A 24,225-nucleotide genomic window follows, 5' to 3' on the forward strand; every position below is an offset into this window, starting at 1 on the left:
TACTTTTTTCCAAAGAGTTTTATTAATAAACACCTGGAACATTTAAGTTACTGTGCGCACCCTACTTCACATGGAGACACTGCTTTATTTGCCCTGCCATATCTTCCTCAACAATCTAAATGTCAGCCCAACTCCAACTGTTGTCCCTCTTCCCTCCTTTCTTCCTATGTAATTTTCTGGCATATTGGCATGTTTACAATCCATATATGCAATTCCTATATCACCAGTGAGCATCACAGGGTTACTATACGAACACACCTCTGTTGTACTCCAGATGCTTTGCCAGAGTTTCCCTGGGTCACAGGAAGAGGCTCCTGAACACTGTCACTGTATAATTTCTAATCAGATGCAGGATCACCAACTCCTCTCAATAAATAAATTTTATCTTATAACAGGTTCCAGTGTAGGTTTAGATTCTGAAGATAAAGAAAATCTTTTAACATTAAGACTGGCCCTTTACTGAAACAGCAAGATTGACAGGACTACAAATTTAAACCATTTAGAAAAGTAATACTCAAAGCAGAGGAAGATAGAGTCGCTGGTTAGCTGTGTGCTCCAGAGGGAAGCACAGAAGAGACGAAGATACAGTCACTGTAAAGCCTACAGGCTGTGTGCAACAGACACATATACATTGTTCTGGAAAAGTGAGGGTATTAATCTAGGTCATAGTCAGCCTTGGTTTCCTCACCTGCTCTTACTGGAGGGGGCTTTCCTCAAGCTTCTTATAAATTTGTCATCTCAGGTCACATAAAAATGACAAGACTACAGTACTATGAGCTTAGTTTTTTGTCTAAACTGCACTAAACTTTCTTCATATTGCAACAGAAAAAGATTAAAGATAATCTCACTGGGTAGTCAAACCTCACTCCCTTAGGTACTTGCAGAAGCTTAACATGAAATAAAAAAAATTAGCATGCTGTCAAGGTAAGTTATTTTACAAACACAAGTGTTTTCATTTAAATTCTAAGGCCTCCACATTCATTAGTGGATTAAATCCTTAAAACAGGGGGCTTAGTGAAAGGATAAAGCTCATTTGCCTTCTAGTTTTCAAACCCTGACATGGCAAGAAGAGCATGATGAGAACACTGGCTTCCTTCTTCCTCCCTTGAAGGCTACAGATTAATGAGAGCTGAACAGCAAGTGTAACTCCAAACAAATGCCTGAAATAATGGTTATCAACAGTATTTCTTCATCTTTCAATAGCATCTAGATTCAAAAGTTTTCTCTAAAATAAAAAACTGGTGAGTTCAGACACTGCAATACCAGGTGGCATTCCCAAGACATTACAGCAGTCTGTCAGGGTCCTGATTAAAACTAAAGTCACATACAAGGGACAGGTGATCAGAAGGGTAATTGAATGAGGGCAGCCTGTTGGGCCCAATTTGCTCTTCAGTCAGCAAGCCCAGAGCTGAGTTTACATTCAAGGCATGCTGGGAATACCAGATATAATCCAGTGTGTGCTGGCATTCTCCAGAGGGCCGGATCTTCCAGGTGGTGTAGGGGGGCTCCGACTGTCCATCAGGGCTCAGCAGCTTGTATGCACTGTTTAAATTGAGGCTGGAGTTCAAAAACTCCCTATAGACCTCCTCGGTCGGCTCTGCATTGAAGTCTCCGCAGACAATCAGGGGGATCTTTGCTCCTTGGGTGATGTTCTTCAGGTTCTGGAGGAGGTCACAGCCCTGAGCAGAGCGGAACTTCTCCCATCCTGTGCGGGCTTTCAGGTGGGTGACAGCGATGCAGAGGAGTCTCCCAGTTTCATGGCACTTCAGTGTCTGAGCGATGGCCACCTGGTTGGTCTTCAGCTTCATGGCAGTCAGCCGGATGTTGGCACTGTTGATGAGCTCAAAGCGCGCCTTGAGGAAGAACATGGCACAGCCATCTGGCCCATTGTTATGCTCCACATCCAGGCATGGTGACCATGGCTTTGGGAAGAAAGTGCACTGGTAGCCCAGGCGGCTAAGGAGTGGCTCAAAGGTGTCAAAGTAGTGGTCAACTTCCTGAAGGCACAAGATATCGGGCTTGTACGCAAGGATTTCCTCCAGGATCAGGCACTTCCTCTCCTCCCATTTCAGAGCTTCCATAGGGCACTGAACAAAGTTGTCTTTGCCTTCCCCGAGAGCTGGAATTAACAAGGAGGGGAGACAAAAAACCCAAAAGTTACCAATAGCTGAAAGAAGCCGGTCATCCTCTAGGATTTATCAGTTTACATGCAGGTCATGGGTTTTTCAGGAGTAGCTGGTGACTTTGAGGGTACCAGATTTGCTAATGGATGTGAAAACCCCTTCACAAGTCACTGGAGTCACTCCAAAAAAATTAAGTTCCTTTTACAGACAGAAGATACATTAAAGACTTTCTCTGCCCACAACACAAAGGCAAGTCCTTCCACATGTGGCTGTTGCAGCTTAAGCCAAAATAAAATTAAATGGGTTAGAAGTGACTTAACCTCAGAACGCTAAGGCAGTCCTTATGAGGGAAATTTCCCACACCAAAAGATTTTAAAATGAGGCTGCTGCACTCCTCACCTTACAGCCATGATTCAAAACTACCTGTTAAAATTATTTTTAAGCATTAAGAATATCCTCCATAATAGATCTGAATTTCTGGATAGTTCACCAATAAGGTAATCAGAAACTGAATACAACCTTTACATATGAAACTTAGGAAAAGAATGAGTCTTCTCATAACAACCATCTAAAACTGATGGGTCACAGCTTTTAGAATTCAGTTAAGACAGGAATTCAAGGCTACCTTTGGCATCAGAATTGCAAAGAAAGACCTTTTTTTCCCTTTCCTGTGGGAAAGCCACCATTTCAAGTGCTCAGAATATTCCCCTTGGCCCTCAGTCAGTTGTATCTCATGTAGTTCACTCCTCCCGCTTTGCTCTGACAGGGTTTTCATTGCTACATTTGGTGTCAGGGTCATACCTTGAGCTCACAAGCATCTCCTACCTTGGGCAAGGATGTTCCACTGCATGACCCGGATGGGGCGGTGGTTACTGGCAGTATTTTTCTTCAGGTTCACAAATTTCCTCTGAAATCGGGGTGGCCGCTTCTGCAGAACAATCTGACATTCCTCCAGCAAATCCTTGGGGTCTATAGGATCCAGCCGTGCTGAGTCCAGCTGCCCCAGGCAGTCCTGGTGCTGGGATACGGCACCACTGCTCAGCGTCTTGGCGAGCACACTGTAGAGCCGGCTGGTGCTGTTTCCCATGGAACACACTGCAAGGGAAAAACTGGTGTTAGAGATGGTCCACCACAACTCTTCTCATCATTTGGGTACTTTGCTGCAGTGACAGCCATTGGTGATTTGTGCAGGAGCCTGTTCCTGAGTCTGAGACAAAATAAGAAGGATGCAGAGATAACATTAGTCCTGTCCAGTCTCATGTTCTGCCTGTCATCGGGGCCTGAAGCCTGCAAACAGCCTGGTTTAAGACATCATGCTTCTGTCTTCTAAGGCAATAAAGAAGTCTTTCAATCAGAATAGCAGGGCTAAGATTAATTCTGCATATGTTGTAGAAACACAATAAAGCACACTTTTCCACTGCTCACAGAGGAGAGAGCCCAGCAGATGGACAAATGCTGCCTGATCCTTATTTTATGTACAGCATTTGCATCTGATGGAGATGGCACTCTGTATGGCCTGGTACCCTGTGTCCATCTGGGATGCCTCCCGCGCTGGTCCTGCATTAATTGACATTTTGGGAGGAGGGAAGAAGCCACCCAAAGAAATTTTTCTTGGAGGGGCTGCTAGGAGCTTCCTCTGTGCCTAGCAAAAACCAATAGCTGGCTAGCTCTGAGAATTGACAACCTATTAAACCATTTAAAAACCTAGATCTGCCTCTGTGAGATTCACATTTCTAAAGGATGGGCAAGCCCAGAAAACCTCTCTCTTGGCTTCCGGCTTTTTAAGAGGTAAATGGGTGCCAGTTGGACTGCCCCCACATGGCCAGGCCAGCCCCATGTGGCCTGGCTGAGATTTTCTGCCCCCTGAGAGGTGGTGAGCAGGCTGCTGAGCCCCTCACTGGGGAGTCCACCAGGCCCTATGCCAGCGGGCGGCTGGGGCCCTTCCCAGCAGAGCCCACCAGAAGCATTGCTGGGCCATGCTGGCCAGAGGCTGTACCAGTGCTGGGAGCAGCCTCGAGGCCAGAAGTGGATGGGGGCTGGAGTGGCCACCACTGGCCCGGTCCAGGAGCAGCCATGCGGCAGGGACTGAAGGGCCAAAAACTGGTGCAACCAGGACAATGGCGCACTGCCACTGCTGCCTCAGCATGGCTTGCATGAACTTTGTTTAGCCGCTTTTAGCCAGCCATGCTGGAGACAGAAAGACAAAAACAGCAGCAGCAGCTTCTCTTGTTTTTGGCACTCGGCATGAAGAAAGTGCTGAGTGGAACTGGTGGCCAGCATGGCTCACACAGTGTCGGTGGAGACCATGAGACTAGCAGCAAGAGGCACAGCAAGCGATCTCCCAGATGCACAGCCTGGATGAGATCAACCTTTCAGCACTGCAGAACTCTATAAAAACTGTTTCAATTGACAAAGCTTGAGAGCAAATCAACCTATGAAGACCAATTTTTTCCCAAATCATGTCAAGGAAAGGGTGAAGAACATGGAACACTGAGGTCAGTAAAGAAGGAGTGAAATTCTAGTTAGGAGGGGACTGAGGAGATGCCTTGGTCTTGAGCTGAAATTCTATTTGTAAGCCTATGGTGAAGATACATTTTTGATATATCAGACGTAGTTTTTTCCCTGTAATTCACGAAGCGCATGGGGGATTGCAGCATTCACCCACAGCCCATGAGTAAAGGGCACTCGTGTGTCACCCTGAAAACTCAACTTTTGGAGCTTGTTGACATAATTTCTAAAGACTTTCCCAGGACAGTAACTGTAAACATAGACATGTATACATTCTTTCTGATACATGTCTTTTGATGGACAACTCTCACGGCTAGTGTGGTTGGGAAAGTGTTATCCTGACCATCCAATCCCTGGCCGTGGTCAGAAATCTATAAATTGTGAGAGAAGAAATAAAGTCTTTCCTTCATCATACCTTGAGCTGCATCTGTGTGACTTACTTCGTGTCCAACAGTGACACTTGTGCTGGAGTGTGTGAATACTGAAAAGCTGTAATCTAATCAGAAGCTTGAACAGAGAGAGATGAGAAACTCTGCCCCAGGGATAGAAGAAGAAAAGCTTCTGTTCACAGAGATAAAAGAAGAGAACTTTTGTTTTCTTATGGTAGAGCAGCTCATCCTTAAAATAGTTCCCCATAAGTTGACATGGCCCATGAAAGCAGCTTTGGGAAAGCTGCAAGGCATGGGAGGGACTTTCACACTGTGAACAGATTTTTCTTTTCCTGGGCGGCTGATTCGCTGTGACACTGAAGCCACAAGAGAATTGTTTCTTGTGGGGAAGTCTCCATGGTATGCCGAGAGAAACTCCTCTCCCTGCAAAAACTGATGAAAGACTGTTGTAGAAGTGGTAGCTGAAAATCTCAGGTTTTGTCTCTACATTGTCCATGGGAAAGAAAAGAGGTTGTGAGGAGGGGAGGAGAAGTGTTCTGAAGGTTTTATTCTGATTCTAATTATTCTTTTAGTTCTGTTAATAAAGTTTTCTTTATACCTTTTAAGTTTTAAGCCTGCTTTGCCTTCCTCCTAATCCATATCTTGCAGCAGGAAATGAGTAAATCTAGTAGGTGTACTGGTGATTTTAGCCAGCGCTAAACCCACTACATTATTTGGTGTATTGGCTGGGAAACTCAAACTGGGGAACCTAAACCACAACACCTCCAGGCTGCAGACTCCAGGCTGCAAACTCCAGCCTATAGGACAGCCAGCAGGTTGACTCATTTCCTCAGGTTAGTATTTAATAGGAATCTCTGATCACAATTTTATTTATCCCCAAAGCAGTAAGGCTGTCATGAGCATGAAGCAGCCAGATGCTTCTGCTGACTTAGACCTCAGGATGTGGAGTGGAGAAGGTGGTGTTTCCCAACTCCATATCCCTATGTTCATTCCTCCTCACCCTCCTCTTTCCCTTTATCTCCTCACTCTTTTGTTCTGTGCCCCCAGCTTGGCAGTTTCCAGCACTCCCTGCAGTCCTCCCTGGACCCCAGCCATCTCCTGTTCCTTTGGCCTTCTTCACATGACCTGCACACAAGCTGCTGTCCCCAGCTCTCCCTGCTAATGCAGCTGGTCCTCACCCAGCCCTGTGTCTCTTACAGGGAGGCCCCCCATCCCACATGGGCTGCTACAGGATGGGGATGCAGGTGTGTCCCTGCTCTGTTTTGCTGTGAGGTGCTCCCTGCCCAGGGAGGCAAACATTTAGTTTCAGATAAGCATTGTTAAAGTGAGAGGTGTGGCTTTAAAGCCCAGAAGAGTGAATTCCACACTCTGACTCAGGGGATGGGCCCTGAGAGCCCGGGAAGAATTGCTCCATCCTGGACCCCTCATGGGGTGACAGGGCTTGCTCCTTCAAACATAGACAGGAAGGGCAGTGCTTGCACCACAGCAACTTGCATAAGAGGCAACGCTGACTGTTTTGTTGTTGTCTCAACTTACTTATTTACTCTGAATGCCTTTTGCAAAAGGAATTTTAAGCAAAAGAACTTCAGAGTTGCACTGCTGTTGGCCCACAGTGGTTTTAAAGTTTATTTGTACATCTGATTTACTTAAAAAAGGAAGAGGATGAAATCTTGTCATCTTGTGCTCACATCTTGCAGAAGATTTGGGGTGCTACCCAACACACCTGAATGTTAAGACTGAACTACAGCACTACCAATTTTAAGAGCTGGTGACAGACTAGACAGGCTAAAAGGGCAGGCAGGAAGATGGACACCCTTACAGGAGGAAAAGAAAGACTGCAGTATAAGCCTCTTGTTGTCCTTGTAGTTAGGAAAATGGATACATTTAAAATACACTAAAAACTACTTGCTTTAAGGTGTGTTTTGTCTGTGTAAGTCCATGGAACAGTTCCAAGAAAGCTGTGAAATGGGAATTTAGATTAGATATAGGATGTTGTTCTCATCTCTGTCCTTTTAGTTAAAGTACTAGGAGTTCCTCAAACTGAGATGTGAGCTCACACACATGAATGTCTTTCCAGGAAAGCTATGTGTACTGTTTCAGTTTCTGCAGTCTTTCTCAGTTCACAAGTCTTCTCAAGAAGCCAAGAACTGTTGAAGTAGAAGTGGCATTTAATAGGGAAAACATAAAATCCCTAAGCAGTACCCTGACACAGCTGGGAGGGAAGAGGTAGCAGGAATGAAGGCACGCTCTGTGCTGGATACAGAAGGGTGCAGTTTACACACAACCAGGGCTGCCAGGCAGCCATGCAGAAACCCAAAGAAATCCATACATCTTTTAATAGATGCTCCACACCACAAGGAGCCACTCACCTATTTTTAGGACAGGTACAACCCATAGCTAAGTGCTGCAACTGGAGATAAGCACACAGTGTACTCTGCTGCCAGCAGCTGAGTACAGTCCCTGCTATACCATGGATGAACATGGCTCATGTGGGGGTCTCCAAAGGAATAGTGGGAAATTATTACCCTCCAAGAAGCCATTAGCAAGCTCTTAGGCTGCTTGTGGCTTGACCTTAGTCAGAGGGATGATGTTGAAAGGGACAAGTTAGGTGTAACACAGCTGGAGTCAAAGGTCTGTTGGCAAAGCCCTGAGCAGCTTACAGTTGTTACAGCAGGATCAAGGCTAAGTTCAGCCTCCACCTGCCAAGCTGCAAACAAAGCCAGAGTTTTGTCTAAATCTCATTATCCCTGGGACCATGGTGTATCCAGCTCTTTGTGGGGCATAAAGCATAGACTAACCTTAACTATGGCCCGGAACTGATCTGACAGCTTTTAAAGTCAGTCATGTCTCAGGAAGGAAAAAGAGCTTCAGTATTCTTTTGAGGACCCAGAGAAGACTGTGTGAAAGAGGGTCTGGGACTGTAAATTAAGAACTTTCAGTCCTGGTATAGGTGTCTAGAAAGTTCTTGGTTGAAGGAGGGAGGTCCTTTGGAAAATTCCAACTTAAGATGACTGTTTATCTGCACAGGTTCTTTGTACTCAAAGTGCTGAAATAATGACAACACAGACTGAGGTGTTCTGCAGAACAGGGGCCAGACCAATAACCTGAACGTGAAAACTCCAAACACAAAATCCATTTTGTTATTTCTGCAATGCTGAACCACAGCAGTCCAGCCGTACAACACAGGTACAAGGTCACCACTGAAATCTTACAGTGCAAATTATGTGACCTGTAACTTGCTGGGATAATGCGTGCTGCCAGTGCTGTGACACTGTGGTGCTGGTGAGGACAGAGGCACAAGCAGACTCCTGAGCTTGCACTGTAGTTGTGGGTAGCAAACATGAAAGTGATTCTCTTCATGTGATGTAACAGGGAACATCAACTCAGCAATTACTATTCAAGGTGCTTAAAATCAAAAAGTTGCTTCCTCTCAGCAAAGGTGGTACCTCAGCATAATAAGAGCAAAGGAAGAATTCAAACTGTGAATTAAATGCAAGAACAGGGTGTAACATTCCAAGATTTCTTGTATCATGCAGCAGAGAAGAGATGAACTTCTAGGATCTCAGGCAATGAGCCATAGGAGACTTTGCTTCAGAGACAAGAGCTGCAGAAGGGTACTGGGCCCTGACCTTTGAGGTAAGGCAAAGAACATTCTCATTTCCCTTCCTTTCAGGTCATACCTCCCAGCACCAGTTTCAGCCAGAAGTCCTACCTTGTTTACCACAGGGCTTTCCCTGCCAGGTGAATGGCTCCACACACCTGCAGTCCGGAGTTGCATCAGCCTCCACAGCCTCAGAAGCTGGCAGCAGCTAGAGATGCCCTCCCTGTAACCCCAGTCGTAGGAAAAACTTGACAGGCACCATCTCCACGTAACAAAATCTGTGCTACCAAGGTGTCATGCTACATGTGCAACCTTGTCTGGGACAGCAATGAGAGTATGTTAGAGTAGGACAGAAGCTGCCTGTTCTCAACAGGCAACATCAGAAAGAAGAGAAAACCTCAAGTTCTGCTTCCAGTAATAGAGAATCAGTGTTTGGCACAAGCTCTGGAAACCTTTATCTTCATGAGGGGTTTATTAATCATGAGCTTGATTCTGTCATCACTCTGACGCATATGCTCCTCTTCCCCGTAGTGCCACGAAGTTTCAATCCTGCCACATGGCATCCTGGCCTAGCTTCAACAGGAGGAATGGAAGCACCCTGCCCCAGCCTGGCTTTTACACTCCTCCTGTAACAGCAGCAACAGGGAATGAAGTCACTTCACCCCAAGCCCAGCTGAAGGCAGTAGGGCAAAGTGGATCTCCTGCATGCCAGGTATGTAATGCAGCCTCAAACATATTGCCCAGAGAAGCTGTGGCTGCTCTATCGCTGGAAGTGTCCAAGTTCAGCTTCAACAGGGTTTTAAGCAACCTGGTCTAGTGAGAGGTGTCCCTGCCCATTGAGGGAGGGCTGGAACCAGATGACCTTTAAAGACTCTTCCAACGCAAACCATTCAATGATGAATAGTTGGGCTTATCACCTCTCCCACCAGCAACTGTCTGGAGCAATAGTGGCTGCTGCCCTAATGCTGCAGCTTTCGGCAGGAATGGTTCTGGATGAGCATTCTAAGCCATGGCCAAAGTCAACAAAGGTGGCTTATGGCTGGATCTGACAGCAGGGGTGTGGTGGATATGTCACTGCCCTGATCCAGGTCTGGTCGTGGTTAGAGTGCAGGGTGTGGGGTGCATGCCCAAGGTGGTGTCCACACAGGTTGCATGGGCACTTTCCAAGTCTCATGTGGGAAATGAAGAACGGGGTATAATATTTAATGGTACAGGCCAATGACTGTACTAATGACTACTGCTGCCTGCCAAGAGAGTAAGCTGGGGTGTTCCCACACACTGTCTTGAATGAAAAGACCCCGCTGTGAGTCAAGCTCATCCTACACAAAGTGCAACGCTAAAAGAGGCCAGCTCAGTTATCAGCATGCTCCCGACAGCGGCATATGGACACTGACCCTCTGGATCACCAGACAGGTCACCCCACCGATACCTGTACCCAGCCTACATGCGGGCGCAGAGGGTGCCCTATCCCTCAGATGGAGGACACCGAGCCAGAAACGCCTGAAGCTCCAGCAGGCTGTCCGGCAGCGCCTGTCGCGATGTTGCGGGATGCTGCCCGCTCACACCGGGTTGGCGAACTCCACGGCTGCTGCCCTAGAGCCCAAGGGCCGGTCCAGTCCCGGAGAGGTGGCTGGTGAAGGAACAAGGAACACGATGTGGGCAGGACAGTCCAGATCTTGCTCCAAGAGCAGCAGCCCAGCACCAGTCGCCCGGCTGTAACCCTGCGCGGTTGCCCGGGCGGCTACGCACCCTCCTTGGTCAGTACCCACCTGTACGGGGCGGCGTCCCCAGGGCAGGCGGGCCGCCCGCTGCTGCCCGCGGGGCGGCGTGGCCGGGGGACGGCGGGTAGGAGCGGGGCCGCGGCAGCGGCAGGAGAGAGGCCGAGGCGGCGGCGGGACCGCAGCAGAGGACGGGGAGAGCCGAGCAGAAGCAGCGCGCGGAACTCTGGTACATGCTCCCGGCTGGACGGAGCAGGACCGGCAGGGATCGGGTGAGACCGGGAGGAACCAGCGCGCTCCTCCTGCCCCCCCCACCGCGACCACGCTTATAGAGGCGACAGCGCCTCGCGCAGCGCATACATCGGGCACTACCACCCTCACTCGAGAGGGAGAGACAAAGTACAAACAAACTCTCCCGGCACCGTCGCCCGCACACCGAGATCGCTCGCAAATACCGGCAGGGCAGCGCTTTCCGCGACTGTGCCGCGGCTTCCGCTGCCGGAGGACGTTGCGGTAGGAAGAACGCGCCCCGTGGGCGCTCCCGCCTCCCCTATCCCGCCGTGGAGTGGTTTGGCCCGGAGGAGGTTTCCCGCCGGTGATGTCAGCAAGGGGCGCCCTTTGATCCCACGGACGTCAAGGCACGGTGGCCGCCCAGCCCCACCGGGAATTGCGGGCTCGGCACACGTGCGAGCCCGTATGCAGCCGCACAGGTCTTTGTACCGCTAGAGAGAGGCACTGGGCTGCCTCGCTGAGACGCGCCCCTCGCCCTCCCCACAGGCGCCACGTCCCCAGGACCACGTCGAGAGAAGGACATTACCCCAGCGCAGCATCCCACACGTGCCATCCCCAGTGGGAGGAGCTTGCGAGGCGCTGGACTGGAGGGAGAGCAATGGAGCAATCCCCGATAAGGGGGTCTGGGTCCCAAAGCAGGGAGCTGGGGGTGTCTCTGCTGGGTGCTCTTGTTTCTTGTTCCCCCTGCTTCCCGTGTCCTCTTCTCTCCATTGGCTTGTGTCAGGCCAGAGAGGCCAAGGGCAGCTCGAAATTCCTGTGCTGAAGGTGTCTACAGCTAGTCTGAACAGGCTTCCTTCTGAAAAGGTGACTTTTTTTTTTTTTTTTTTTTTCCCAGAAATATTTTATTTTTTATGTGTTTGATAAACTACCAAGTGGGTCTGGGGGAGGCAGATGCCTTCTGTGAGGGATGCTGCTGCAGGAACTAGGACGAGCTGGCAGCATGGCATTAGACCTGTGTCTGCTTAAATGCCCCCCGGGCTCATCCCTCTTTTTCTCAGGCTTTACCTTGCAAGGAATATGGCATTAGGGGACAGCTGCTGATCCCTGTTGGTGTTCCAGTGCCTGCTGTCAAGGTTTTTTTTCCAGCTTGCTGTCTACTGGGCTTAGGATGATTATAGCCATGCTCTGGAGACAAGAGAGAATAGTAGAATCATTTAAGCGGGGAAGGACCTCCAGGATCATCAGGGTGGAAAGTTTTGTTTGGGTGCTGGGGATGTCCTTTTCTTGGTGGGGTCCCGCGCCCCAGCAGCCCACTGCACCAACTATACAACACGATGGGGGACACTCAGGAAAAGGGGCATTGGGGAGGCTAAGGATGCTTCTAGTCCTGTCACATTAACCACATGGAACCAATAACCCACCTCTCCAACTGCCAGACAGTTCAAGAAGTGATCAATATGAATGAATAGTGATCTCAAAAGTATGGTGCAAGCATTAAAAAAGACCATTCCAGAGCAACCTCAGACAAGTTGTCTCAGTTCAGCAGCATCACAGGCTGGGCTCCGCTGCTGAGCAGAAGTCAGGTTTTGGAGAGGATCTTACCTCTGTTCTTTGTGCTGTCAGGATGAATTACCTGCAGGCTGCCTGTGTGGGTGACATGTGACCTTGTTCTAAGCTATAAGCAAAGGGGATTTCACAACCTCCCTGAGCTCCCAGAAAGCTCTTGTCTGTTTTGGTTTTGGTCACATATGTAGGAATGCCCCTAGGTACAGGGCAAAGGGAGTTTGGACCTCTCCAGGGACAATATTGGCCTCCAGGGCTGGAAGCAAATGCAAGGTGCTATCAGAAAGATGAGACTCGTCTTTTCTACTGGCATGTCATAAGATCTCTGACTTTCTAGGTGCTTATCTTCCCTAAGCATAACAGCTGATCCTGCTTTCCCCAGTGCAGGAAGTACATCTTGGCTTGGGCAACACTGGTTTGTTCTTGTTCTAGCAAGTCTTAAAATCTTGCAGACTTGTTTTTCAAGGGCCTGGTCTTTATTTTCCCCTATAAAAAATAAACATGCTTCTTTCACATCATGTCTTCTAAATCTTTTTTTACTGCTCTCTCCTCAAGCCTCTGCTTGCCCCAGCTCTTCCCCACTGTCTCCTGCATACTGCCCACCACAAATTTGCTCATCTTTCTTTGTCTCCATTCCAGCTACATTTGTCATTGTCAGGTCATTCTTCACCACAATTTTCATAGTGCAAGGAACTTTACTTCCCCTTTGAAGGCAGGTGCACTGTTTGTCTTTCTTTCATCACCTGATACCTCACTTCTTGCTTAGATTTTGGAAGGCACTTATTAGGGGTTCAGAGACAACTTGGAAGAATATCTGATCTTCTGGGATGATGGAGCTTTTCTTTCTGCCCATCCTCTACCTGCTTTCCTTCCTTGTTCAGAGTTTTCTGTCTCATTTCTAGAGCTGGGTTTGATCCTTTGTACCATTTTGATGCTTTGAACCCTCTTGGCTCTGACTGATTTCATCCCAGTTTCATCCCTGGAGGCTTGTGCTAATTCTGTTATTCTCATCTATAATTTTATCTATTTGTCTTTGTTACTTATTTCCTCTTTGATTATCAAAGCATAGATGGTGATAGTCTCACACATCTCAGCCCTCTGCTGATGATGTTTTTCTCACAGTGCTGCTTTTCTCTTCAAAAAGACATCTATAGAGCAGCTGCAGTTTCAAAGGTGGGTCCTAGATCTTGGTGCTTAAACTTACACCTGGCTGTGTGTAGGCTCATCTAGCCCTCCCTTGTTATGTGCAAACGGGATCCCAGAGAGTGACCAGTGTTCTCAGGGCCTGGAGCACACTATAGAAAATGCTGACAATTTAAGACGAAGGAATGGGTTCTCATTTGGCAATCCAACAACTGGTCTATTGAATGCAGCCTCAAATAAGTGCAGGGACGAGAACCGAGGATTGGGCTAAGGGCACAGGGTTAAATGAGGGGCAAAAGGGGCGAATCTGAGGGTCGAGGTCTAATAGGGACAAGGGAAAGTGGTGCAGGAGTGGATAAGGGTTAGGAGAACCAAGGGGATAACAGGGATGGAACAATGTAGCAAAACAGAGCCAATGGGGGTTAAGGAAAGGAAGAACATTCTAGGAAGGGCACTTGAATGGTGAATGGGGCTGAACAAGGGTGACATCAATCCCCTCGCACTATCAGAACACTAGAACCCAAAGGCACCAACATGTGGCTGCAAAAGGCCTATGGGAGGAAGGTCTTTTCTTACTCTATTCTAGAGGGGCACTTCTCCACTTTTGCCTCTGCCCCTCCAGGGTTGAGGCGTTTTGGTAACTGGCCCCTGGGCCTCCACACTCCCTAAGCAAAATACTCTGATGGAAATGTTTTCAAACAAACTAAAAACCCTGAGAAAGATAATTATACAACGGGTAGGTAATTAGTTCCTCACTAACTTTTTCAATTCTGTTTTCTGTAAAATTAAGTAGCCTGGCCTCAGCAGAGAATGCTGGTAATGTGGGGGAGAAGAAAGGAGGGAAAAGGCTGGGCCCCAGATTTTTCTGCTTTCAAGCACGTGGGCCATTACTTGAAGATCTCTCAGCTCTGATTCGTATCCTTTCCACTTTAAATAAGCATAGAAGAGACAGAGGCTTGACTGCCATTTAAGACTGGGAGCCCTGGTTCCTTGTGAGGCTCTGTACCTGACCAGGCTTGTCTGCTCTCAAGTCTGGGCACCCTTATCAGAAGGGCAAACTTGTGACTGAGAGTTTATTTTTATGCTTGTTGTGCATGAACCTCTGTAGTCAGCTTGTTCTCCCCTTTTCAGAAGACCAGATCCTTCTGGAACGAAGGAGTGGTTGGTGATCCAAGGATGTCCCAGTGGCCCTGCCATTTCTGGCAGGATTTGGCAAAGAAAATCCCTGACAGTAATGGCCAAGGGGATAGGTAACCTGGGTTTTGCTGCTGACAGATTAGAGACTTGGTGACAAGGAAGCTGCTGGCTTTGTGTCCTGCTCAGGAGATGAGGCAGCTGGGCCCCTCTCTGAGCTTCAAGTCCTCAGATCCTGTCAGGCATTTTCTGGCATTCAGGTGTCATTCCTGATGGCTCTTTGTTCTGCCCTCCTGCCCCATGGAAAAAAACTTGGCTTTTCCCTAGAGCTGGCTGCTCATCCTCCTCACCTCCCATTCCAGCAGATTTCTTGGAGCTGCACACCACCTAGTGAGCTTAGAAGTACTTAAGTAACTAATGAATGGGAGTGCAATATGTTTGTTATTTTCAGGGAGTTTTGGTTTTAGGCCAAACCACCTCTTCATGTGATCTCCAAGGAGGAAGGACAGAAGGTTTCCTGCTTCTTGCTGTACTGCATGTGCTTTTCTCTGCTCTTTTGAGTGTTGGCTTTACTTAGCCATGTGTGCCCGTGCTTGCATGACTATTGGGGTGGCCAACAGCTGGCCTGAAGGCCTCACAGTTATAATGAATTTCAGTTATATAACTGAAAGGTAACTAATTATATAAGTGCCTTGACCAGTAGATTATGTAACCTGACCTACACTGAAGAGCAGGCCCAGGCCATTGGGGACACGGGCTGCTACTGGCTGGTTGGCAACTGGTTCAGCCAATGGAGATTAACTCTGCACACCTTTAAATCTATATAAGGAAAAGAGCACTGGATAAAAGTTGGCTGCTGTGCATGAGCTTTGGTGTGTTTATTTGTGTCCCTGTCTTCAACATCAAAGCAACACATGACAATAAAAAAGGCATTTGTAAAAGAAAAATAAGTCCCTGATGAAGCTATTTTCCACACATACTGCTCTGTTCCCAGGATTGGGAAGAGAGGTGAGGTAGCTCCAAAATGTGAATCAGTGTTTACTTGGCATTCCTTGGGGTGATTCAAAAGCCCTACTAGCCTTCTATGGAAAGTAAAATCCTTCTGAAAATACACAGAACATATGATTAATTTTAGGTGCATGTGACTTAGTGGAAAGAGAGAAGATTCTTCAGGAACTGATCGCATCTGACTGATGTTTCCACAGGCTGGGAACAGTAAGCAAATGGAGATGGAGATGGAGATGGAGATGGAGATGGAGATGGAGAGAAGGGGTCTAGGTGAAAGGGTGCATAGGCTGTGAGAAATGCTTTTTTCTTAGTTTTTTTGACCTGATCTTACCCTGGAGATGCTGATGTTTTAAATATCCTGCCTGGACTGTTAATCCTTTTCCAATGTTGTGAAAATGCTCAGGACCACCAGGCTGTTGTTACTTACTAAAAAATATGGCTTTGACTGAAGTTTTTCCAGCATCTAATAAAAACAATTATTTCCTCAAACTCCCCTTCCTTGGGATTAGTAATGAGCTGAGGATAATGATCCTTCCACCTCCTTAGTCATTTCCTCCCAAGCGGTCATCCCTGCATCAAGAAGGCATTTGTGCTGTGTTTGGTACTGCCAACACTAACTCTACTAACTCTACTCAACACAACTCTAAGTGCCAACAATTTCAGCTTGGAATAGTATGTTCTGAAGCTACCATCTCTGGGGAGATGGACAGCAATCACTAGAGTGTCACAGTGGATTAGCAGAAGAAAATCTGTGGCAGTTTGATTCTGTGCGGCACAGATGGCTATGAGCATGGTGGGTTTGAACTTCCTTGGTGCACACACATCCCAACAGCTGATTTCTCCCATGAGCAATGCCATCACCCAGAGTGCTGGATGCTTTCCTGTGGGATGCCTTGTGGCCCCCAGGATGCCCTTTTCCCCTGTCAAGTCACCAGGAGCTCTTCACCCCCTCACCATCAATCTGCTGTGGGGCCTCCTCCCTTCCTGGGCAGCAGGCTGGGAGTGCTTGCCTGCTCTCCCCTTCTTGCCTTACCTTGTTTTTGGGCACCTGGGAAGTAGCAGTGAGCCAGGACTAGTGGCAAACATAGGGATCGTGGTAAGTTTGTGGGAGGCTGCCCTGAAACAAGTTCACCTGAGGTGAAGTAGGGCAGAGATTTAGGTGTTTAAAACAGGTGGCATTGCCATAGATAGCTGAGATAGCTTTCTGAAGCTCTCAGCTCTCATTTGTCAAGCATTTCAGTCACTAGAGCACTTCACAAAGTAGAGCTCTGCCACTTGAACCCAGTATCTGTCTTGTTGAGAAATGAGTAGCAGCAAGTCTGGGTAGCAGATGGTAGAGTGTTCCAGGCAGTTAAGGAAGAGGTAATGATAGTGACACTTCTGACATCTTTTTAAAGAAACATGCACATCACTTAATCTCAGATATGAATATACAGTACAGTGGGGATGATTAAATAGAGTACTTTGTATTTAGAAATAAGACTTCTACATGAGGCAGCCAGACTTTGTCTTTACTTGCTCAGTACCTCTCTGAATCTACTTTCTGTCACTTCATAATGTTTTGAATACTTATTCATGCTCCAAGGACCTGCTATATGCCTTTTTTAGGCAAAGCCATTTTATTTTCCTTCTCTGTGTGTTAGTGACTTGGAAGGGAACCAGTGAATAGCTCTCCTTGGAGCCAGTGCAACCACTTGCGCTGCAATGCTCACCTGTATCTGGACAAGAGGAGAATCATTAATTTCTATTTAGCACATTTAGCAAACATTTCCATTCAGCCATTAGTCTGCCTTTTGAGACACAGACATGGACACGTTTTCTATTTAGGATGTTATTGTGACATGGCTGTAGCTTTTGAGCAGCTGTCAGATGGTGACATGATTTTCAGGGGTCCTTACAAAGCTCAGGTCTGGCAGGGCTACCATTTCCTGACTTGCTGGAAAGACCTGGAGCACTTTGTGATGCATGAGTGGTTCACCTGCTTCTGCTCAGAGCCTGAGGCAAATGGGAGGCTAGTGGAGTGAGCACCATTGAAAAGACTGGGATTTGCACAATCTTTCCAGAGCCCAAATCAATGGAGGTGCTGCCTCTGTGGAACTTTTGGTGGTGAGGCACTTCCTGGCACATAGGCATGTAGAGGCAACAAGAGTGAGTCTAAGGCTGTGCAGTAGCATCATTCATTGTCATTGGTCCTCCCTGGTGCCCCTTCAGAGGTGATCTGCAAGTGCTGCTCTCTGACACATGCTCCAAGGGGCTGAAGATCCATCCTCCTTCCCAATGAGTGCTTTGAAATATCTTAGGCTAAGGACAGTCCTCTTGACATAAGCATCATTTTTCTTTCATTAATACTGTCTGGGCTCCTGTTGAAAAGCAAAGGGATGGAGAACTGTGGTCTGACATAGGGATGCCAAGGCTGGGCACCGCAATCCTCATGTAAAATTATGCTAGTTTTCATCTTTGGAAGTAAATGCAGCTTCTATTTTTCATGCTCTCTTACCCTGATTTCATGGTACCTTGGTGCCTCAGTAAAGAAACCTGCCAGTCATCAGTTTCCAGGCAATAAATTTGTAATTGAAGAGGGACTGTCACCGTGGAGCTGGCAACTAAGCCCAGGACTGTACTTTCCCCCAGGGGTGTGCTCAATGGAGGCACGCTGGTTGGGCTGCCTGGAGGTAGGACTTCAGGCAGCTCCCACCTCCTGGTGGCTATAATCCAGCTGTGTATGCGCCACTGCCCCTGCTGATTGTGCAAGTGCCCCTGTTGTCAGAGTGACCTGCAATGGTTTTTGTAACCCCACTGGCAGAAGTCTGGGGGGCTTTGCCCTCTACCCTACCTTGACCCTGGCTTTCCCCAGTGGCTTTGCTCAGCTCTGACCAGCCTCAGCAGGAGTCAGGAAGCCTGAAATTCAGGCTGGGAAGTTCTTGGTGCTGCTGAACACACAAAATTGGAAACTTCCTTTTGGGCATCTTGGTGGAGTTTTGGGCTTCTTGTGCGATCTGCAGCCACCCTGACCTTAGGGCACCAGGTTGCAAGTGGCTGAGCAGCCCCTGACCCCTTTGCCCTGGTCCAGGCAGTGAGTTGGCAAAGCTTAAGGTTTTGCTAACTCCCAGCCACAAAGACAAGGGTTGGGACCTGGCCACTTCCCAAGTGGCTCACTGAGCTGTGTCCTCTCCCCAGCTGTGTGCCAGAGGGGCTGCTTTGCTGAGGTAATGTAAACAAGTCATGGCAAAGGCCACCTGGCTGTGCCTAGGTTTATCATCCTGCAAAAACGATCTGCTTGTTAAATAGCAAATTCCTCTGTGAATTCACAATGTGAATTTCATAGATTTAACTATTAATCAATACTTGTCCATCCAGGGCAGCTTCAGGAGACATGGAAAGGTTCTCTTCCCTCCATGGGTACACCCTGGAGTTTGGGTGAATCTACTGTTTTCCTCAGAGAACAGCTGTACTTTCTGCCTCTATTGTGTTCTAGTTTCTTCTTTTGAAAGAAGTTCTAGTTTCACCTCTGTCCCAAGGATATCAGGAGATTGATTAGGGTTCTCCCTAACAGACTTTCAGTAGCTCTAAGTCCAGAAGACAGTTTGCAGTGGAAGTCCAACTGGGAGCTGATCCCTGCAAGGTGAGAACATTGCTGTGCTTGGCATGGCGTGCTTCCCCTCTTCAAGGAGCTGTCAGGACTGCCTTCTGATTTCCTTCACTGCCATGTGTCAGTCTCCCCCAACTTCTCTTCAGCCTGTTTTGTGCTTTACTGCCCTGGGGTTCAGTGTGTCACCATAGCTCAGACCAGACTTTTGGAGCATGTGCCACCGCCATCTCCTGCTCCTGGGTGTATGGAATGGAGCAGGCAGCCCATGACTGGCTCTGACTGATGCCAGAGAAGTGCTCCAAGGCAGGAATAGTCTGAAGAAATACTGGTTTATTATCTCTTGGCTGTTTGGTGAGTTGCCCAGGACCCTTCTGAGATCCTGCTGAAATAGTTTAAATGATATTTCATCCTTGGCCTCTTGACATAAGGTAGGGATGCACTCAGTGACAGACAAAGTGAGGGCAGTGAAAGAGTCATGCAATAGATCCACAAATGTGATATTCTAAAAAACCCAAAGATACTTCTGGGATAATTTCAGTATTTCTGTTGGATGGACAAGGGCAGTTTTGAATAACTCATCCTTTGCAAGGAAGCAGAGACTGCCCTATGAAGGACACTTCACCTCAGGAAATTAGGACCTAGTTCAACACTAAATCTGTTTCCCCTCCACTGAACTGAGTCCAGGTCAGCAGAAAATTCCTCCTGAAAGGACAAGCCCTGGGCATTAAAATTCATTTTGGGAGGACTGTTCAGGCAACTCAGAGGCAGCCCAGTGACCTAGTACAGCAGCAAGGCCGCACCGAGCAAACCTGTGGAACAGAAAACATGCCTGCAAATGCAGTGAAGCCAGGGTGGTTGACTCCAGCAAAGCTTGAATGTGTGTCCTGGAGGAGAAAGGCTGTTTTGCAAACTGTGACGTAACTGAGCAACCTTTCTGTAGTGCCATTCAAGATCCAAAGTCCAGCAAAGTAAAGGTCTGATTTTCACTCCAGCTCGGAGCTTTTAGGACACTGTCAGTGTGCAGTATCCTGGAGGTGTCATTATATAGAAATCCTGGAAGCACTTATTCTTATTCTGGAGTACAGAGCAGGGCAGACATGCAAGAAAAGAAATGCACTCACCACAACTGACTGAAAGCCTGTCCAGCTGCTGGCAGTAACCAGGTTTACATTATCACCAAACCTTCTGTAATTGATATACTGACTGTTGTTGTAAATGTAGGAATTTACCATCTGGTTGTCCACATGAAACAGCATAGATTTATTGCTCTCAGTTTTTATGGCCTTTCTTGAAATTACCTCTTGTGTTGTCACCTTCATTTTAATCGCTGAGAGTCATGAAGACCAGCTCCATTTCCAGGTTCTGAGATGTGGTTTAGGAATAGTGTTCTCCAATTTAATGTTCTTTTCTTCACTGCACATGCCTTACTTCTTGTTAGGGGGTCTTCAGTCTTCGTTTGGGGGTCTTTTGTCAAAGGCTTCTCCTCTTCCTTGTTATCCTTTGGATAACCTTTTAGGTTTGCGCATGCATAGTAAGCGTTGTGTTACATGTAAGTCTACTAATTAGTCTTATATTTACTGAATTTTAGGACCAATGCCTAAAGTAGTTCTAATTTTGTCCATCTCAAGGCCATTTTCATCTTGAGACATCACTTACCTTCCAAACTACATCCTGTACCTTAATTTTGACATGTAACATCTGTAAAGGGGTACATCTGCCTTGTAACAGTAATTTTCTTGATAGTTTCTAATAATAACTTTCTGATTAGTTACAATTTAGTTAGCACGAATCAATTCCATTTGTTACAGGAGCAACCAGTGAACCCGTGAATGCCTGCTGGAGTTGCAGGTAAGCGTAGATGGGACATTCCACCCATCATCCCACCCTAACTAGAGAGGCATATCCTACCCCAACCCAAGTTTTAAGATGGGTTCAGGAATGTTGACTGTAGAACGGGACGTATATGGACATTTCAAGTTAATTTTATCAGTTCATGGGAAGGAGGTCGGGAAGTGAGAGCTTAAAATCATCGTAAAATGGGTCTGTTGTGATTTTCTCGGTGGCACTACAAGCGGTGCGTGCACTAACATCTATATGACGGACTCCTGGGATTCAGTGGGGGGGGAAGCTTTATGATTTAACAACTAAGAAGGATTCTGCAGCGCCTCGAATGCTCCCCACCTTCTACACTATATTGGACGCGCTAAAACTCGAAAAGTGCCACCGTTGCCACCACCACCACATCCCCGGGGAGGGAGGGGCCCCTTTCGCGGAGCCGGCAGCTGCCAGGCCAGGGTGGAATTATGCTCGTGGCTTCTCTCCCTGCCTCCTGTCGCGACCCCAGCTTTATGACCACCTCCCAACCTGACTGTCCCCTACCTCTCTGACCCTGGGAGTGGGACACAAAATCGGAGCGGAGTTGGAAATGCAGGAGCCCTTGCACATTGCAAAAAAATTGCCATTTCACACCCCCTTCATTCTTGCCCCTTGGACTGCCCTGAAGTGGAGACAGAAATGGAAATGGAGCTGGAAAAGACGCTGCGCTCGGAGGAAACATAGGCTCGCCCTGTGTACTCTGCTGCCCCATTTCTACCACCAACTTCTCTGCGTGGGTCTAAAGATGCCTCTGTCCGTACCATTTGCGACCCTCGGCCCCCCTCCCTCTCGCCCTCCCCCTCCTCTCCCCCAGTACCTCTGTTGACCCATCTCCCTCCCTATTCATCTGAAACAAAGCTAGCTAACAATCGTGCTTCTGCAGCACACTCCAACCACGGAGTGCAATTCCAGTCAGGGTGAGATTTCCTCACCCGCCCCACCTCCAGCTCCCCGCTTCACTCCCCAGGCCCCTGCTCTGCTCCCCCCCGTCCCCGCTGCTCCTCCCCAGGGCACCTTCAGCCCCGAGCCACACCCCTCCTGGGCGGACTGGATCCGCTCCCACCGCCCTCCCGGAAGCCCCGGCCTCCAACATGGCGGCGCCCACGCCGGGGGCCACAGGGGTTGATGCTGGGGCTGGGGCCGGGTAACACGCACTGCCACTACGCATCCATCAGCAAAGGCACTGTGTTTGTGCCCTCTCCTCCCTCTTCTGAAGAGGATTTAAGCCCTTCTTGTTCCAGCAGTTTCATTGATCCATGGGAAAAGATCAGGACTAGTGCGGTAAAGGAAAGAGATGGGGAACTAACTTCTAAAATCGCAGCTTTTCCAGTGCTGGTTCTAGGTGGGAGCCCCTAGCCTCAGCCTAAGCAGGCCATTGAAAGACAAATTATAGAAGAAAAAGCTAAAGATGAATTGGTGCGAAAACTAGGCGTGTCGATTGCAAATCCTGAATGCAAGAAAGTGTTTTGTGCGTTTTCCACCAACCCTGAGCCAACCTTAATGCAAATGATTGAGGTTTGTAACTGCCTCAGGACCCCGAACACTTGGCTGTCCTACAGGCTCAGGCAGTGGGACAGGGAGTGGCAGAGGCTTTGGCAGCATTGTAGATTATACCTCAAGGGCCTCTACAACAGCAAGGTCCTAGTGCTGCCCCACGAACTATCCCTCAGTGACTACAACAGGAAGGTCCTGGTCCGTGTTTCCAATGTGGCAAACACTGACATTTCAAAAGAGACTATCCTTGACAGCTGTCCTGCGGTGACTTTATGATGCTTGTATCCCCAGTTGCCTTGTTTATGTTACATATTAAGTTCTGCACCTTTATGACTGGCTCTGAGAGTGAAGGGGGGGAAGAAGAAGCTGCAGTTTGTGTTGAGAAAGAACCCTCACTGCCCCACAGGAAGGTCCTGGACTGTGGTGTCTGCAGCAAGGACAGACAGCGGGACAGCGCTCTCTTTTTCTTTCAGTTAGTTTTTAGCTAGCTGAGGCAGAGAAGTTCCCTGGACTTTTTTTCCTTTTTTTCTTGGGTCTGTTCAAACCTACTCTGGACTGAAAATCCAAGCAAACCCTGGGAGCTCACGCCTGTGGCCCACCGGGGCCTGGGCCTCAGCACTTTCCAGTGCTGGAGGGACTGGTAAGAGCCTGGGCGAGCCGAGCTACACCACATGAAAAGGACTTTTCCTGGATTTGCCATCTCATCGAACAGCAAGAGGTTTTATTACTTAATATTATTCAATTTCTGTTAAATAAACAGTTTTTTCCACTTTTCTCCAAGGAAATCTTTTTTCCTGAAGTTGGGGGAGGGGCAGCTTAAATTTGCTTTCTGGAGGGGCTGCATTTGGAGGTTTTCTCCCCAATTTGCTCTAAATCAGGACAATAAGTTACTGCATTCTGCCCTTAACATAATTCCAAAACTAAGAAATGATATGCCATTAGATGCACTCACTGTCTTTCCAGATGGCTCAGGGAGGTCCCATAAATCTGTTGTAACCTGGCAAAACCCTGTAACACACAAGTGGGAATCTGACATCCAAATAACAGAAGGATCACCACAAACAGTTGAACTAGTTTGTTGAAGTTGTTAGAGCTTTTTCTAAGTTTACATGTCCTTTTAATTTAGTTACTGATTCTGCTTATCCTTGTCAAGAGACCTGAAAATTAATTTCTAAAAACAATTGCTCATGACTGTTTATACTCCTTGCTTAAAAATCTAATTTTTAATTTTTCTCAGAGACAGGATCCCTGCTTTGTCTTGCACATCCATTCCCACACCTCATTGCCTGGACCTCTGACAGAAGGTAATGAGCAAGCTGATACACCAGCCATGACAGTGCAGGTAACACTGCCTAACGTTTTTAAGCAGGCAAAACTAAGCCACTCATTCTTTCACCAGAGTTCTCCTGTGTTTCATTGCATGTCTAAAATCTCTAAAGATTGAGAGGAATGACCGGTTTGTCTTTACAAACAAGCTGTGGGTCTGCTGATAAGATGCAGCTATCAGTGAGAGACAACAGAAACAGTGGGATGGATTCCACTAAAACATCAAAGAGGCACTGAAAGAACACCATGAATTCCACAGAAGTTAAGAATTAAGAAGGGATTATGCATTGGGGGGGGGGGGGGGAGGGGGGAAGATATTGCAGGTATCAGGTGTTCCGGGAAGCCTGTACTTCTCAAGTACCTCAGCCCATGGGGAAAGAGAGAAGGGACAAGCGGCCAGGAATTAGGATAGAAAGGAGGCTGCGCCCTCCAAAAATTTGAGAGACCCCAGGGGAATACCCCATGGCCTCTCCCTTTATTTAAATAAAGTAAAAGGACTCCTCTGTCTCCATTTTGGACATAA

At 47.7% G+C, this 24,225-nt stretch overlaps 1 protein-coding gene and 1 long non-coding RNA gene across 2 annotated transcripts; one reads left to right on the forward strand and one right to left on the reverse strand.

Moving 5' to 3' along the window:
- On the reverse strand, positions 1 to 10,844 carry NOCT (nocturnin). The gene is made up of 3 exons (XM_005525615.3): positions 10,391 to 10,844; positions 2,949 to 3,218; positions 1 to 2,119 (listed from the first exon to the last, which is right to left on the reverse strand). Exons 1-3 carry the CDS (start codon positions 10,695 to 10,697, stop codon positions 1,284 to 1,286), a joined length of 1,413 nt encoding a protein of 470 aa, XP_005525672.3. The 5' UTR covers positions 10,698 to 10,844; the 3' UTR covers positions 1 to 1,283.
- Positions 10,845 to 11,300: 456 nt separating this feature from the next.
- Positions 11,301 to 23,953, forward strand: LOC148184207 (uncharacterized). Its single transcript, XR_015772696.1, has 4 exons — positions 11,301 to 11,434; positions 20,816 to 20,855; positions 23,614 to 23,680; positions 23,776 to 23,953. It is a non-coding gene; the product is annotated as an uncharacterized LOC148184207 (long non-coding RNA).
- The last annotated feature ends 272 nt before the right edge of the window (positions 23,954 to 24,225 follow it).

This window comes from Pseudopodoces humilis, chromosome 6 (genome assembly GCF_049639895.1).
Source record: "Pseudopodoces humilis isolate 2021_Gansu_Grassland_sample_001 chromosome 6, ASM4963989v1, whole genome shotgun sequence".
Taxonomy (NCBI): Eukaryota; Metazoa; Chordata; class Aves; order Passeriformes; family Paridae; genus Pseudopodoces; species Pseudopodoces humilis.

Excerpts from the sequence above, each read along its gene's own strand:
- NOCT (XM_005525615.3), bottom strand. The coding sequence starts at position 10,697 with ATGCGCTGCGCGAGGCGCTGTCGCCTCTATAAGCGTGGTCGCGGTGGG. Across the intron at positions 3,219-10,390 it reads GGGGACGCCGCCCCGTACAG|TGTGTTCCATGGGAAACAGC; the intron begins GTGGGTACTGAC and ends TTTCCCTTGCAG. Across the intron at positions 2,120-2,948 it reads GTGGAACATCCTTGCCCAAG|CTCTCGGGGAAGGCAAAGAC; the intron begins GTAGGAGATGCT and ends TGTTAATTCCAG.